Here is a 19,027-nt window from a genome sequence, read left to right as displayed (position 1 = left end):
CACAAATTTATTTTGATTTCCATATGCTCATACCTTCAGAAATATGTACTAATATGATACTGAATTAAAGGGTTTTTATAAATGAAGAAATTATGTATCTACTTGTCTTGATTCATGGCTTTCAGCAAGACACGTGACAAAAATTTAAGCTGGGTTTTGCATAACCATTGTTTTCAGAATCCAAGGTGGTTGGTGTGCAGGAGGTCATTATGTTCATGATACTTCCTTACACTTCAGCTCAGGATATATTCCAGGATTCTATAACAAATGGATGTCAAGGAAATTGGTTGGTAGTTTTGTGGATCACCTCCACTACCCTTGCCGGCCGAAGTGGCCGCACGGTTCTGGCGCTGCAGTCTGGAACCGCGGGACCGCTACGGTCGCAGGTTCGAATCCTGCCTCGGGCATGGATGTGTGTGATGTCCTTAGGTTAGTTAGGTTTAACTAGTTCTAAGTTCTAGGGGACTAATGACCTCAGCAGTTGAGTCCCATAGTGCTCAGAGCCATTTGAACCATTTTCCACTACCCTTCTTGTAGATAGGTGTAACATATGCTTTCTTCCATCTATTGGGCACTGTAATAGTTCAAACACCTTCCCCCACAGCAGTAGGAATCAGTTTGTTATAATTTTATTATTATTGGGAGACTTAGTTTCATTCAGTGTATCATCTGAATAATTTTAAAATCCCTGGCTTCCTCTGATGAAACAAATGATATAATATCTGATTGCACATTTCTTCTTTATCTGTTGTTAAGTGATGTAGAAGCGTCTTGTAATGTAAAAAAAAATATTTGGGAAGCAATAATGATAAACCAATGTTTGTAAAAGAAAACTAATAATAAAAAATGAGTGTGTTCAAAAAGGCTGTCTCAGCTAAATTATGCGTCTATTTTATGTTTAAGGCACCACCCACCTAGTATTGGTAATGTAACACAATTGTAGGAAGAAGCTGTGATCCTATAAAAAAAAGAGTCATAGTTGTTTAAACCAGAAAGGAATAGAACAGCAATCCTGGAATGTGAAGTTTTGTGCAAGTTATTTATACATATATACAATACTTGTATGCATACTCTGATGAGGATGGAAAAAAACTGTAGAAGGCCACAAGGTAAAAGGAAGTAACCAGAAAACCAAATGCACTATAGAGAGTGGCACCACCAAAAAACACGCAAGTGATGATAACTTTACTTTCATAATATAGGCTTTCACAGGGCAGTACTTATTTGGTATTTTATTAGTAGTTTAGTTTTTTTCTTTTGATTTATCTCTGGAGTATGATTAATGCCTGGAAAGCACAACCTTATTTATTTATTTAAGTTTATGTAAATGCATAATGATGTACCTGTTATACTAGCAAGCATGTGTAGGAGAGCACTATTGGATTGTCTGTCATAGTATAGCATCGGACTGGTCAAGTGAGCACTTATGTACAGTTGGTAGCTGCTAGACTAGCCAGTGTAGTATTGTTTCTATGCCCATAATTTCTTAACCAGGTGGTGTATATTTGGTTTATTAAGTATTATAGATTTTTTATATTGTAAACTTTTGGTGTGTCTGTAATAATGGTCCATAGCAGTTATCAAACAAAATCTAAATAACTGACCATCAAACCAAGCTGAAAAATACAATCATAAATTTAAAGAACAAGGGGATAAGCTTTTGTTGATGAAAGATTAATTGTCAAGTTGTCAAACCTGGAGTTAATGAAGGTTAATGTAATCAAAGGTGTAGCTGGTGAAGTATCTAAGGTTCAGTGCCAAGCACAAAGTGAACTGCACACTACGCAAATTGACGTTAACAAAATGAAATTACAATATGAAGATGTTGGAGGAGATAATACCCCCATTGTCGGATCTGTAGTGAGAAATCTGCATACAGAATTCACTGATCTTTGCGCTCAAGGTGAGTGAGCAAATTCCATGCATGCCAATATCATCACGCCACTACAAATAAATAAGGGGTGCAGTTAGCTGGAGAGGTCCTTGTAGAAGATAGCGTCTTATGCCACCAGCAATTCCCTTTCTTCATGCCTAGGGGGAGGATAACCACCCAGCAGTTTTTGTCAAGTCGTTCATTGTGTTCGTCTACCCGCTGGAGTGAGGAGCAATGAATCCAGTCTCTGCAGGTCCATTCCAAAGCAACACCCCTCTGTGGGTGGCAGATGCTGCACAAAGAATGGAAGATGCTGCACAAAGATACCAAGATTTTGCAACCTTTCAACAAGAATTATCGGCTAAATATTGGTTGGCAGGAATGCAGATGTGTCTCTTCAATCGAGTATTACATATAAAGAAATATAATAGTTGGATTGGTAGTTTTTGAAGGTACTTTGAGCAATATCTGAATAAAACAAAGTGCGGGGACCACGAGACATTTTTCAGAACGTATGAAGCAAATTACCAATCGACTTTTGTAAGACATTGCTCACAGTACCAAACAATGACGTTGAGAAATTTCTGGCTGTAGCAAACAAACTCAATTTGTTATTAGAGAACTGATAATTGGTGCAAAACATGCACCCACCTGACAGAAACAGTGACAGCTGATGTAACTGAGGCTGTAGGACACCTGTTCATGAATACAACAGAAATACCACAGAGGTGAATGACACTTTGCACTTTGGGTGCAATTACTGATGTAATGAGCAGTGGTGTAACAATTGATTTGATGTGACCCATTGAGGCAAGAGGTGCGATGGATACTGCAGTAACTCTGATTGATTGAGAGCAAGAACTGAAAGTGCAGCTGACACAGATGGAGCACCAGCTAATCAAACAAATGAGATCCAGTCAAACTGACACAACCATTGGATGTTCAGAACAATTGGCCAGTGGTGAGAGAAGGGGTGGCTCCAAACAGATTCGATTTGTGCAATACCAGCATAGGACTAATCTAAGTGAACAGCTAGTCAATGAGACTGAATGAATAAATAATTTATCACTATACATATTGAAGGAATATCAATGGAAGCAGTAACTGACGTGGGCACAGACCTTATGTTAAGTGTTATGTTGCCAGAATTGTGCAGCAAAGTAAAGGAGAGCCAAAAGATTTTAATGCTTTTCATAAGTGGTTTGAAGGTGTTAGGCACACTGGGGGTGCACAGCTAACTTGTGAAGGAGCTGGTTCACCTAGAAATGGTTGTAGGCATAGCTAATGTGATGCATACTTTATTGTGGTCCAAGGGTTTGATAGCATATTGCGCTGTGTCCAGCTACTAGTGCCTGTGAATATGAATGCATTGAGTGTAATGTTGCCATGCATGTGTACCGAAATCAACTGCTAATTGTATCAGCATGGGCCAGCCACTAGAGGCCACCTGTAGGAAGTGGGCACATGGCACGGTCTCTGCTGCATTGTACTCATGCCTATACATGTACAGAGCAATGCAGACTCACTCCTGCCATGTTTTTTACCTTGTACCACTCACATAAATTGTACTGTGTATTGTTTATGTTGTGCCTGCTGTACGATTCTTTGCTCTTGCTAAGTGTGGAGTCATGAGAGGCTTATTTCAGTTATTGTTCAGAGGTTTATGACAAAAGTCAAATTTGTGTTATTTGGATCGGTTTCATGTATTACTTAGTTAGTACATGATTGGTGACAAGTTTGGACTGGTTCCAACGTGTCTTCTTTAAGTGTGGTTTCATCAGGTTTAGTCATTATGGATGCTGTGCTACCAGCCCTGGTTGAACAGCTTACTTTGCCACTGACCACTTTATCGGCTACCATTAACAGAGAGGGTACTGTTCCACTGGTCTATCCACACACTTTCTCCCATATAATGATTCAGCTGAGGATTGGGAAGCTCATGAAAAAAGACTCAGACAGAATTTTTTGGCTTTTGGTGTGACCGCATCGAATTTGTGCAAAGCCTTATTCTTCTCGTGGATTTCACATAAGGTGTATCAACTACTGTGTCATTATACAAGAACTGGCAGCTCTTACTTTTGATCATATGTGCAGTTTATTATCCACCTCCCATTCCAAAGGAATGCATGTCATGGAGGCACAAGTGGAATTCTACTGATGCCGCAAGAAACCAAACCAATCATACAGGGCCTAGGCAGCCGAATTTCATGGCTTTAGCCGTAAGTGTCAGTTCATTACCTATGCTCATAATGACTCCTGGAGCATGACACAATTACCTTTTAAGCTCCAGACAAGGAAGTGCACCAGTACGCTTTACTCTGTGAAAACATCCCATTGGCAGAAGTTTTGCAAATAGCACAATATTCTGAAGTTTCTCTGGCAACAGATGATAAAATTGCAACATGGAAAAATGTGGCAATAGTGTTACAAGATGTGCCCTCTAGGGCAACAGATAGCTTGCATGAGGAAGGGGCAGTTTTGGTGGAAAACAAGCAGTCCCAGAGCCGAGGAGAACAAGGCTGGTCCTAGCAGTCATGACTGCTTCAGCACTAGTGTCAGCATTCTCTGTTTCTGCCTCGACCTTTTTTTTTTTCCTCAGCTATTTGTAATGCTTGCCAGAAGAAAGTCCATATCATCTCCATCTGTCATTCACCAAGGGCTGCTTAGGGTATGGATATGGACACAAAGTGTGTCATTCCAACACTTGTGACTTCTCCCAAGTTGTTTATTGAGTTAAATGTTTTTTGCCAAGTGCTCCAACTACAGGTCAACACAGGTACTGCAGTCACATCCTCAAATCTATGTGAGTTTAGACTCACAACCACTGCCACTGGTCATGCGGAAGCTGGTGTTAGTTATAACAGACTGAACATTGTGCTGTTGGGACAATTTACGGCATCTGCCTCTTACAAGTCAGTGGTTCATTCCATTACATTTCTGTTGGTTGCTGATGCTGGTGTTGAGAACTTGTTCTGGATGGATACATTTCAGGCATCTGGATTTTCTATCACCAACGCAGTTCATCTTGTGTCCAATCAGGTGCTTTCAATTGGAAACAGCATGTGAGAAGGTTTTGGACTTGATATCAGAAGGTAAAGGGTGTGCTACAAATTTTTCTGCTCATATTTGTTTGAAATCCATGGCTCGGCCTTGTTTTTGTCCTGCACATCCTATTCCTGTCAACCTGACAGATCAAGTGAAAGCAGGATTGGACAGACTTCAATCTCTCCGTGTGGTAATACCTGTTATGGCTAGTGAGTGGTCATCTCTGCCGGCTGTAGTTGGGAAGCCATCGGGTAAATTTTGCCTCTGTAGCACCTTTGGTACTACTGTCAATGAACAGTCAATCTTGGTTAATTATCTCCTCCCATGCCAGGAGGAACTGTTGGCAAAAATATCAGGTGGACAATACTTTTCTAAAACTGATTGTCTGAAGCAGATCTGCAGGTTCGTGTGGATGAAGAGTCTCAGTGAGTTCTGGTTTAGAATACTCCCTCTGGTCTCTATCAATATTTGTGCCTTCCTTTTGGTGTGTCTAGTGCCCCTGCTATTTTCCAGAAATTTTTAGAGCTACTGGCTATGCCTGTCCTGGGTTGCATTAATTATTTGGATGATATTGCTCTCATGAGCTCCTCCACAGATGATCACTTGAAAAATTTGTGCACTTTGTTTTTTGTTTTACAGTCCACAAGCTAACGGTGTAACGTCGCAAAATCTCAATTTTTTCAACCTTCTATTGCTTATTTGGGATTTGAGGTCTTGCAGGACAAGGTTCATCCACTGCCAGACCACACCTCTGCTGTCACATCTGTGCCTGACTCCTCATCCACAAAGGAGCTTCATGCTTTTTAAGGGAAGATAGCCAGTTATCAAAAATTCCTGCCAGGGTTGCCGCATTGGCCAACCTGTCACTTGCCTGGTATACAAGAATGTACCTTTTTGCTGGTGCTCAGATTGCAAACGTGCTTTTGAAAAGAAATCCAAACTGCTCTTGGTCACTTGTTTAGTTACATTCTCTTCAGACCAGCACATAGTTTTGGCAACTGACACCTCACACTACGGCCTTGGTGCAGTCCTAGTCCACTGATATCCTGACAGCTCTGAATGACCTCTTTCTTTCACCCCTCAGTCTCACAGTCTGGCCCAGCAGTGTTACTCTTAGGTAGCCTCATTGTCCATCAGGTGGTGGTTTGTTCAACAGGGATGGCCACATAAACCACTAGAGGCTCTTGCCACAGTCTATGCTCTCCAGAAATTTCATGTTTCTTTGTATGGCTCGAATTTTCACCTTATTGACCATAAACCCTGGGTTTCCTTGGTTAACCCTCACACTTCCTTGCATGACAAAGCAGCATGCTGCCTCCAATGCTGGGTACTGTTCTTGTCTTGATACAATTACAAAATCCATTTTTGACCTATGTCCAAATGTGCCAATGTGAACACCTTGTTCCACCTTCATGTGTGTCCTGATCTCAACTTTGATTGCCTTGCTTCCATCTTCATACAGAAACACAGGCCGCAATTGAGGGTTTCACAATTATTAGCTCGTACTTAGCGGCTGCCGTTACCACCAACCTGGTTCTCCGCCAGGTGGTTCAGTTTGTTCAACAGGGCTGGCCAGATAAATCACTAGCTAAACTTTGGACTCCCTGTGCAAATATTTTTCCTTATGTATTGCCTCTCTGTTTTTTGCAATATTTGTTACTGTCCATGGAAGACCTCTCCCCCAGAGTAGACATTCATCCAGCATTACAGCACGAGGGTCTATGCCTACTCCACCAGGGCCATTGGGAAGTTTCACGAACTCAACTGTTAGCTAGGAGACATATGTTTTGGCCACAGACTGAAGGCTCATGAGCAGTGTGCCCAACAACATGCAGCTTCCAGAGCATTTCTGTCCCCCTGGCCCACTCCACATCAATCATGAGAATGCATTCATGTTGCCTTGTACCTTAGTTTCCGATAATGGGACCAGTTCATTTCTGATATTTTTCAATTCTTCTCTTCCCGTCATGGCATTCATCATGTTATGGATATGCCATTCCATCTTCAATCAAATGGCAGGGCAGAATCACTAGTCCAAATGTTCCAGTCCCAAATGAAAAAGTTTGTTGTGGATTCTTTGCTGGTCGATGGGTCTCTATTTTGTGAGTATCTATCACTTCACGCCAACAGGGAAGCAGAGCCCGGTTGAATTGCTTCACGACCAGCAGGCACGCATACACCTCCACCTTCTGCAACCTGTGTTGCACCTGTCGTGATTGGGTTCATCTGGCCATTTCACAATGGGATTGTTGGTGTGGGCACAAGGTTTTGGTTGCTGTACCAAATGGATTATGGCCACTGTTGTCTGCCACCGGGGTTGCCATCTTTGTGACATTTGTATAGGCGACAGGCTGGTGGGGCGTCACTTTGATCAGTTGCGCTCCCATTGCCGGCACAACCCTGTCGCTGCAGCCCACCCTGCCCTCCTCCACATCGAGCCCATCATTGTCTGCTGTGGCCGCCTCCTCCATTTGCAGCATCCTGGGGTTCCAGCACTCTGGTGCTGGTCACTGAACCATCTCTGGTCCGTTGCTGCAGCCTCCTGTTCTGGTTGAGCTGCCTCCACCAGTTCCCTCGCTATCATCACCTCAGCCATCATCACAGATGGGTCAAGTCCCATCTCCTCCACCGATGGACCTGCCTGCTGATGACGATGCAGAAATGGCGATAGCACCCTCCTCCTTGGTGTTGTCGTCGGGCACCACATCCAGCCCTATGCTGCAGTGCCACCCCGGCACATCATACCACCCCTGTGGTCGGCACTGGCTGCTCCAGCTCTGGATCCAATGGATGTGTCTCTTGTTGGGCCACTGATGTCTCCTCCATTGCCTGAGCACCCTCTTTGCATGAGGGAGAAAAATGCTATATCCTGAGACTAAAATGTGTTGTGAGAGTGAGTGCACTGAGTGTAGTGTTACCACTTGTGTGTACTTACATTAATCACCAACTTTAATGGTGGAGGCCAGCCACTAGAGGTCACCTGTAGAAAGGATGCACATGGCACAGTCTCTGCTGCACTGTCCACCAGCAACTTGTGCCTATATACATATGCTCTTTTAGTTTGTATTGCTCACATCAGTTGTTTTGTGTATCACTTACGTTGCACCTTCTGTATAATTCTTTGGTCTTGTTACATGTGGAATCACGCAAGACCTATTTCTGTTGTTGTTCAGAGCTTTACGAATAAAGCTATATTTGTGTTACTTGGATCAGTTTCATGTATTACTTACTTATTGCAGATTGTATCTTTGATACTGATTTTGTGTGGGAGGTGGATGGAATAACCGACTTCCCCAGGTGTAGATTTTTGACACAGGTAGAGGGCTATGAGGTCACAACAAAATTAATTATGTCACCACTTAGGTACTATCAATTTTATTGACAATTAGAAGTACGTATGGTAGGTACCAAGTATGGGCCACCACAAGAGATAGGCAGCACATGTTCCATGAATTTGACACAAGCAATTGTCAACAAGATAGAGTAATATAGTAGCCCTTCAGTACCACACAGAGTTGAGATTCTGCAGTATACTGATGTATTTGAAGAAAACTTGGAATCACGAAAAATTCTGGTTGCAAGTTGCAAGTGAAGTTTCATTGACCATTTTGTTTAAACCATAAAGCATAGCACTGGATAAAAGCTCAGAAGTCGACAAGAAATAAAACAAAACCTCGACTCAGGTGTCACTGAGGTGTCCACCATTGATGAAAGACATTATGCAATACATATATACATATTTTTAAAAACAAAGATGATGTGACTTACCAAAAGAAAGCCCTGGCAGGTCGATAGACACACAAACAAACACAAACATACACACAAAATTCAAGCTTTTGCAACCAACGGTAGCTTCTTCAGGAAATAGGGAAAGAGAGGAAAAGACGAAAGGATGTGGGTTTTAAGGGAGAGGGTAAGGAGTCATTCCAATCCCGAGAGCAGAAAGACTTACCTTAGGGGGAAAAAGGATGGGTATACACTCGCACACACACACATATCCATCCACACATATACAGACACAAGCAGACATATTTAAAGGCAAAGAGTTTTCAAACTCCTTACCCTCTCCCTTAAAACCCACATCCTTTCATCTTTCCCTCTCTTTCCCTATTTCCTGAAGAAGCTACCATTGGTTGCAAAAGCTTGAATTTTGTGTGTATGTTTGTGTTTGTTTGTGTGTCTATGGACCTGCCAGCACTTTATTTTGAATAAGTCACATCATCTTTGTTTTTAGATATATTTTTCCCACCTGGAATGTTTCCCTCTATTATATTTATATACATACTTTGGTAGATATAGGTATTTGTTTGACTGTTGGTCATATGTTTGAATTGTTGTAAAGGGAATTACGTTAACAAACAATGAGTAAAATGGGTAGTGATTCAATAGTATGTAAAGTGCTAACTATTTGCATAAATCACATTCACCGTAATCATGTTAAATCAACAACAAACACATACAAGCACAAAGATGGAAAATCATTAATATGGGAATGTCCTGGAAATTTACAGTTTTTATCTGTAAAAATGGATAATTATTTCTGTTCAAGAATTCCTCTTTGGTACAAAAGAAGTTGTTAACGAGAGACATCTGTTTCTTAGATAAGCACGAAACTAGGTATGAGATGCACTATATATTCTATAAAAACTTACCTTCTCTAATAGAATATTACGACTGAAAAAATCAAATTTCTTTAATAACTCACACAGGCTCCCAACTGCAGATATCATTTAAAGATTTTATTATGTGCTCAGTAAATGTATAAATAACTAACTCAGTAGTGTGGCCATTCTGGAACCAAAATTGTGATTGGCTAAGTATTTAATTACTATGTGCGTGTATTACAATCTGGAGTACACTAACTTTTCAAAAATTTTTCAAAATTGTGTAAGGAGTGACGCTGGATTGTAGTTATTGACATCTGAAGAGTCATCCTTCTTATAGAGGAGCCTAACAACGCCCTACAAAAGCGATTAAGAACATGACATATGACAGGGTCACAACTTTTCAGTATCGCGTTAGCGATAGTGTCCACCCAACTCTGGCACCCCACATGAATTTTTACTGTTTAGACTAGAGGTAGTGAACCTTTTTTACCTATCACTCACTTTTATATCTCTGGTAGTAGTAAAATTTTCTAACCGCCCACCAGTTCCATAGTAATGGTGATTTATAAAGTAGGGAAGTAAATTTACTTCATAAAATTTATACAGCAGGGTTAAAGCATGTAATAATATATCCTTACCAAATACTTCACATCAAAATTTCATGAAAACACAATGAAAATGTTTCAAAACACTTACCACCTATGGGCAGAAGGGACCATGTTGATTAACTCTGGTTTAGAATCATGAAAATCTCCCTTACTTCAGGTGGGGATGGGAGACTAATTTTTATTACACTGAATGTCCTCCATATGGCTTCTTCAGTGAATTGTTTTATTGTATTTTCTGAATTATTTGCACAAAATTTTATCTACTTTTTAAAGTAGTAATTAAAAATATCTGCTACAGCGTTTACACTGCTTCTATTCGGCTCAGCAGAAAGAATATCATTTTCTATAGCTTCTTTAACTGCCTCTCTTTTGACAATATTCCATATTGATTTTATTTTACTATCTGATATGTCAATTTCAGATTATTATGAGCAAACTCCTGTATTTTTTAAAAAACTTTTCTTAATATTTTACAGTATATACAGTTTATAATATAGAAGTATGTCTGGTTTATTACTTGTTGTGGCTCTTTTGTACAAGTCCTTTTCTCATTGTGAAGGGATTCTAATATCCGTAGTGTTTACAAGTTTCTTTAATGACTTCCCATTAAGACAGATAATTATATTTTCAGGACAGTTACTTTCAAAAATGGATACAAACTCTTTCATAACACAGAGGGGATCTTAATTTATAATGTATATGGATGATTCCAACAAGGAGTTGTGTGTTTCACCACTAGATGACAATGGCATCATTTTCACAGAAGTAGGGGGACTTTAATTCATCATATTTCAGCCAATTTGCACAAAATATTTTTATGTTATGCACAGAAACCTTTCTTGTGAATCAATCATTTCTATTTGTGGAAACCATATCAAAATCCCTGCAGTGGTTCCTGAGATTAGCCAAATACACTGAGGTGACAAAAGTCAGGGCAAACCACCTAATATCATTTCGAACTTCCTTTTGCCTGGTGTATGCAGCAACTCGATGTCACACAGACTCAACAAGTCACTAGAAGATCCTGCAGAAATAATGAGCCATGTTGCGTCTACAGCTGTCCATAATTGCAAAAGTACTGCTGGTTCAGGTTTCTGTGCACAAACTGACCTTGCTGTTGTGTCTCATAAATGTGCATTGGGATTCACATCAGGCAATCTGACCAGGCCATGGTCATCTAGGATCCAAACAATATGGGCACAAGCCCAGGAGAGGCACTGCAGGTGATGCTGTGCTGTTACCAAAGGCATTCATGCCAGTTGTCTGCTGTCATAGCCAATTACTACCAAATTTTACCACACTGTCCTAATCGATATTCACTGTATGCCCCACATTAATTCCTGTGGTAATATCAGGGAGTGTTGCTTGTCTGTTAGCACTGACAACTCTACAAAAACATGCTGCTCTAAGTTATTAAGTGAAGGCCATCAGCCACTATGTTTTCCATGGTGAGAGGTAATGCCTGAAATTTTGTATTCTTGGCACACTCTTGTCACTGTGGAGCTTGGAATGTTGAATTCCCTCACAATATCTGAAATGTAATGTATCATGTATCTAGCTCCAATGCCCATTCCCCAGTCAAAGTGCTGTGTATCTACATATTAACAAAACATTAATACTTACACTGCTTTCATCTTCTCCAAATTTGTTTGTAGCCTTGATTTTATATTGGCCTGTGTCACCATGTTGGCCAGATGGAATTTTAAGGGTAAATGTAGTCTCTTTTAATCCATCTCCAATGTCTTTTGTTGCAGCAGTAAATACGTGCCTCTCATCTTCTTTTACTTTTTCTCCATTATGGAACCTACAATAATGGAAAATTCAATTTAGAAAACCACTATAACTTTAGTTTCCCAAGTCCCTACAATGATGTGTAACAAAGTATTTCTACTACCTCCATTTTATGTCCAGTGACTAATTTTTAAAACTTAAATTTTAATAATACTAACATTCCTATTATTAAACTGTAATGGAGACACTGAGGTTCATCATGTGCTCATTCGATTGATATTTCTGTCAGTAGCTATTCCTTACAACTTAAACCTCATGTAATAAAGACACGAAAACTTTTTAAAAAATTGATGTTATGGGTTATGACAAGGTATCTCATTCATAAATGGGAAAATAGAGAAAAATGATTACATTGCACAGTGTACCAGTATCTGCCATATGCCACACTGCAGCTTGCAGAGTACAGACTTAGAGAGGGGGAGAGAGAGAGAGAGAGAGAGAGAGAGAGAGAGAGAGAGAGAGAGAGAGAGAGAGAGGATGTGATCATTTAAATATGTTCAGTATATTAAGTAAATTCAGTTTTAGTTTAGCTGCACTGTTTTCATGTAGAGGTGAATACAGCCTGAAGCACAGAGAATCAATAATTTGTAAAGTTTGAATAAACCATATTATCTCACCTTTCTGTGAAGGCACCTTATGTTTACATTGTGCACTACATATGCAGTAGTTACTTATTTTCTGCCTCAAGATAGATACGTTTGGAAAGTATGTTCATAAAAAGATGAGTATTAATTTATCTGAAATAATACAAACATTGAATATTCTTTTCCAGCTAAAAATTTGAAAAGGTTTTGTTGAATAGTAGGTTATACTGCCCAATATTATATGCACGCAATCTCTGATAATATGTGGTTTTATTTGGATAACCATGAATGGCCTGAAACTATTTTGTAAGCGACTTCAAACTCCTGTTCTCCTTTGAACTAACTTTACGAGAAGCGGAAATTTACTTTTATTGTGTTCACTGGTTTTTGGGTTACAAGGCCATCTTCAGACATTGGTTAAGTAAAAAGGGGGAATTTATTTTCAACATAAACTCAGTTTTATAAAAACTATTTTATTGTATTTTTCCGTCTTTGGTCACACACATTATGTCATAACTGGAGTTGACATCTTAAAAAACCATCATTAGACTGTCTCTTTCAAAATAATGAATTGTACAATATTAAGAAATTTACTTAATAATGCAAACTAACATCTGTATACACCTAATTGTAACTGAAACATGTAACTGACTGTAGACATTAGTCTAGGCTGTATGCCTATGCCAGAGACATATTAAATTGTATGGCCTAAAGAGAGCACCATGACTGTCTTGTGAATAAAAGTCTTGTGTGTGTGTGTGTGTGTGTGTGTGTGTGTGTGTGTGTGTGTGTGTGTGTGTGTGTGTCTGTGTGTGTGTGTGCGTGTGTGTTAAAACCAGGACAATAGGATTAGTAAAACGCAAAAAAACTAAATTATAAACTCAAATCAACATCTGTATACACCTAATTGTAACTGAAACATGTAACTGACTATAGACATTAGTTTGCATTTGTAAGTAAAATTAAATATGTTCAGTATATTAAGTAAACTCAGTTTTAGTTTAGCTGCACTATTTTCATGTAGATATTGTGCTAAATAAGTGAATACAACTTGAAGCACAGAGAAAATATAAAAATGAATGAACATGGCAATTACTGAATCATTCACAAATGTTTACTACCTATTAACAATATCTTAACAAATCCTCTCATTGCATTATTCTGTGAAATGCTATTAGTGAAACTGATATATATGTTTTAAAATCTCTATACTGTTGCACAGACACCAGTTTCTTCGAATGTATTGAAACTAAAATATATGATCTTCAGTATGAAAATTTACTTGAATAATTCAACTTCAGGTGTATTTAATTTTTCTTATCACAATTTTCCAAAGTTTACATCTTTTTTTTCCAGTAGAACACACAACTGTAGCTTTTAGCAACCTTGTAATACTCTGACCTATAATTAAACATAAAACACACTGACCTGCAAATAGAATTATTCTATCAATTGATTTGGTGAATAATCAAATGTTGGTGGTGTTTATCATTAATATAATAAATGTTTTACTAGTGTCTTCATTCTTCAAGGGTCTCCAAGTATTTAACTGTTTGGAAAGGTAAGAATCACACGATTTTTGACAACATACTGTGCCACAATGATTAATGTGATAACAGTCATTGACATACAATATGTGTTCACATATTTCCATAATGTGTATCAACCACAATGGTGATCAACCCATTATCAAGACCTGTTACTCAATTTCATTCTTCTATATTGCTAATTTTCAAGTCACGGGATGTGTTTACTGACTACATTACAAGCCTTCCAATACACATCTTGAGTAAATGATGACTGTCATTCACGATACACTGTTGGTAGCCCCTTGGTTCATCTGGGCCAATGGTTCCCAACAGGTGGTCCATGGATCCCCAGGGGTCCACAAACTATGCCAGAGGGGGTCCGCAAGATGCTATTAGAATAAAAAATATATTTCATATGATAACAGATTTTTTGTTTTGGCCGCTTTTTGCATGAGCAGAGCTTTAGCGAATGCTAACTTCTGTGTCTAGCATCTTCCTAGAGCCAACTGACACTAGTACACTCTAGTGGAAAACTAGAATTAGGTAGAGACAAATAGTTCCGCTGTATGCTGTTAGACTACGCTTGCTGCCTCTTTGTAACTGATTTTTCAATAATGAATATGTCAATGTTTTTTCTAAGTACCAGAAATAGAAAACGTATAAAAAGACTCTTAATTTGGCTTTTTTTAGGACCTTGATACTGTGATATGACAAGGTACCAATCATGCTCGATGAGGGGGTCCTCAAGAAAATTTTGCTGGGAACCCCTGATCTGGGCAGTCTGTTGTTCAACAGTTGCATGTACATTTGCCCGTATACAGCTTCGCAGCCATTGTTCACCCCTATCATCTATTGACCAATGTGCACCATAGTCGTCCCAGCACTAGCTTCGGATAGCACTATTTTGCCATGCACAATATACCTTAACTATGGCAGCACGCAAACAGTTTATGAACTATGCCATTTTGGAAATGCTTCCACCCTTGACCCAGAAGCCAACAATCATACCCTTTTGGACGTCAGATAAACTGATCTCTTTCTGCATTATGACAATTACTGCACTGTTTTCCATGTCCCCCAAACACACTTTACATACCCTTCACTACCATCTGTGAGAGGTTATTGCGTGTTAAAGTCAAACACAGGTGGTGGTCACATTAATGAGACTGGACTGCGCATCTCAGCTAGCATAGTCACTCATCTGTCTAGTGAGACTAACGTTATGTATTGTGTCCTTTTTCAGTTTTGTCAAATTATTTATCGTCTTGCAAACGAGGAACACAAACTTCAAATGCCACTAATTCAAGAGTGATATTTCTCATATTACATTAAGTTTGTTGTTTTGTTCCCTCCATCAGGCATGCTTTTTAACCTGTTATTAAACTGTTCTATGATATCTTCTTTAATGTAAAGTTTTTTAAACTTATTTGAGTCAATAACTAGACTGAATGTAACTTAACACTGTGCATAAAGGCCTGCCATTGCAACAGTTGGCACTTAAATAATAAAATAAAGTAACAGATCATGTACTATACTGCAAATCACCAACAAATACAATGAAATTGAACTAATTATTAAAGCAATGTGAAACAATAAAAAAAATTAAATGAAATGATCATGTGGCATTATCAGGTGGGAGGTCCCACCCAGCGAAGTTTGGCTGCCGGGCTGCAAGTCTTATTTCAGGTGATGCCACATTGGGCGACTTGCATGTCAGTGACGATATGAAATGAAATGATCGTATGGCATTGTTGGCCTGGAGGCCCCATTTGGGGAAGTTCAGCCACCGTATTGCAAGTTGTTTTTAGTTGACGCCATTTCGGCGAGTTGTGAGTCAATGATAATGAAAATGATGATGAAGGACACACAACACCCAGTCCCCTGCTGGGAATCGAACCCGGGCCCCCTGCGTTGTAGGCAGTAACGCTACCGCTACACTACGGAGGCGGACATCAGTGATGATGAAATGAGGACAACACAACATCCAGCCCACAAGTGGAGAAAATCTCCAACCTGGCTGGGAACTGAACCCGGGCCTGCTGCATGGTAGACAAACACTTTACCATTCAGCTAAGCAGGCAGACTTGTGAAACAATAGTTTATTAAAATTAAGACCATTAAACTGGAAGCTCTCAAAATGGGTAATGATGAAATTAAACAGTTATCAAGACAACAAGGGGCACAGCAAATATGTGTTTGCAAATAATTAAAACTCTAGATTTTAAAATGGAGCTTGCTTCCTTCAGTCTCTTTCATACTTCTTTGGCATAGTTCACCAAGACTGAGTTAATAGGTCTTTCTCACCATCACACATCAGAAATTCTGTATGTTTTTAGATGAGATGGGTTACAAAAATTACAGAAATTCTAAGACATTCTGCAAAGACTCTGGTATACATGAGAGACAATACCACAATAAATATGTGTAAAGACACAATGTACCTGGAAGGCTGGTGTCAAAAACACTACATATTTCCAAAAATTATACACAAACTTCATTTTATTTGACCATCAAATGAGAAAAATACTGACTTCACGAAAGAAAAGCAGAAAATATGAACTTTGTAAGCACGAAAACTTTTGGCAACATAAGTTTGAAGGGTCACACCTATCCTCTATGAGTCTTTTGGGGTGCAAGGAAGAAAAAAATCCTGGGTTTTTCCGGGATATCTCGGCTAAAAAATACACTTTTAAGTAACAGTAGATTTTCACTTGGAACTGTAAAACTTATCAATCCATTGAATGTTAACATTTTGCACACTTGCACTTTAGGAAATGGGAGAAAAATGACAATCCAGAAAGACCTTTTATGTGCAGCAACATATTTGCTCCATATTTTCGTATTACGAAAGTTAAAATTAGAATTCCACCAAACACAGCTTGTTAGTTTCTGGAGTATTGAAATCAAGATTGCCCTTTTGTAAGCCAATCATACATCATGTCACATGATCTCCCCAGCCGATGACAGCAGATATTCAGAGAATAGGACATGTGATGTACTCAGCCAATAGCAAGATCACTGTTAAGTAGTGTGAATAAACAAAGAGGAAAGTTAATGGTTTACATTGTTATGCATAGTGTAGCAACAGAAAAGCTAAGCTTTTACATATAATATTGGTCTTGAAGATTAGTAAGCTACAAGGGAACCTAAGCTTTCTCATGCAATATTGATCCTTTTATTTTTGCATGTGTTGCACTTTAAGATACATCCCACAAATGTGCCAGTAAACTTTAAAATAATGACATAAATGTCTGGTCTTTGGGCTCGAAAGTCTTCTGAGTGGCTGGTCCTCACAGTGTGAAGTTCTAAACAAGAGTCAAATGCTTTGTGATTTAAGAAATTCATCCCACATTCTCACACATAACATAATTCATCTCACATAAAACGAAATTTACTCTGAAAGTCACTCTTCTCGAACCACCATTCACAATATTTTCCTGAGACCTGTTAGAAATAGGTCCATTTCAGCAGTTGCCAGAGAATGCCAGAAAACAGGCGTTATTGTGAATGCACAGCTGCGATGATGTAGGAAGCCTGTATGTTTCATATATATGTTACTGTGAATGACCGAAATTGGAGAATGTCGACTTTCACCGGTGAATGTCAACAGATACCAAATACGTCGGTGAAAGAACAAATATTTCATTACATTGTTGTACATTTGGACCCTCTCCAGTGTGTGTCGACAATCACAGATATGCTCTGGTGGAGGTCCAAAACAGAAGAGTCAAAAAACAAGCGACTGGCTCTCTCCTGCCAAATCCTTTGTTCTGCTTGGAGTCAATCAGCTTTGTCAGTCTTATGCAACCTTTGATAAAGAGAGCAACGTTTTCTTAATTTTTTTTCCGATACCCTAATTTATACTAAATGGATACTGCAGTAAAGCGTGATCTTTTTCATGAAAAGTTAAATGCATTAATTGCGGGTAAACGAGGAGACAATTGTTTTTATTTTTCTCAATAAAAGTATTCTAAAATACTTTCTGAAGTGGTTTCTGCTAAAATTAAATGCAACACACCTTTGGATTACAGACGATTAAAACATTTTGTTGTTTTAAAAATTGATGATGAAAAGAAGTTAATTGTACCATTAAAACCAGAGGTTGAAATGGCTCTGAGCACTATGGGACTCAACTGCTGAGGTCATTAGTCCCCTAGAACTTAGAACTAGTTAAACCTAACTAACCTAAGGACATCACAAACATCCATGCCCGAGGCAGGATTCGAACCTGCGACCGTAGCGGTCTTGCGGTTCCAGACTGCAGCGCCTTTAACCGCACGGCCACTTCGGCCGGCAAAACCAGGGGAAACGAACATACAGTATTATGTTACCAATGAAGAATTGTACAGTATACTATATGAAACTCACATCAGAATAGGCCACGGAGGAAGAACACGTTTGCTTAAAGAGTTGCAAGTTAAATACAAAAATATTACATATTAAATTGTAATGTTGTATTTCAATTTATGCAAACAGTGTCAAATGAAACACAGTGCACCTAAGAAAGGTACTGCTGTGAAGCCAATGGTTAGTTCTGAATTAAACTCAAGATGTCAAGTTGATCTGATAGATCTGCAGTCAAACAGAGATGGCGAATATAAGTTCATAATGGTGTATCAAGATCATTTAACTAAGCTTGTCCAGCTATGACCTTTGAAAACTAAAAGAGCTGAAGAAGTAGAGCATCACATTCTTTCATGCACCAGCAATATTGCAATCAGATAATGGTAGAGAATTTAGTAATCAAGTCATATCCGAAATATGCACTATGTGGAAAGATGTTATAATAGTCCATGGAAAGCCTCGTCACAGTCAAACACAAGGCTCAATTGAAAGGGCCAATCAGGATATACAGAATATGCTAACTGCATGGATGAACGATATCGATACAAATAAATGGTCAGATGGTTTACCCTTTGTTCAATTTGCCAAGAACACTACATACCATGAAGGAATACACCAAAGTCCTTATTAAAACATGTTTGGTGTT

The 19,027-nt window shown here is 38.9% G+C and overlaps 1 protein-coding gene across 3 annotated transcripts in view; it reads right to left on the bottom strand.

Annotated features, from left to right (window-relative positions):
• The window catches only part of LOC124774939 (obscurin), a 694,794-nt gene that overhangs the window by 281,349 nt on the left and 394,418 nt on the right, over window positions 1-19,027 (bottom strand). For all 3 annotated transcript variants that reach the window (XM_047249630.1, XM_047249632.1, XM_047249631.1), the window contains one exon: window positions 11,757-11,937. In XM_047249630.1, coding sequence (XP_047105586.1) covers window positions 11,757-11,937 — 181 coding nt within the window. The remainder of the gene's footprint in view (window positions 1-11,756; window positions 11,938-19,027) is intronic.

Source organism: Schistocerca piceifrons, chromosome 2 (genome assembly GCF_021461385.2).
Source record: "Schistocerca piceifrons isolate TAMUIC-IGC-003096 chromosome 2, iqSchPice1.1, whole genome shotgun sequence".
Lineage (NCBI taxonomy): Eukaryota > Metazoa > Arthropoda > Insecta > Orthoptera > Acrididae > Schistocerca > Schistocerca piceifrons.
This window is presented reverse-complemented; position numbering and strand designations above follow the sequence as displayed.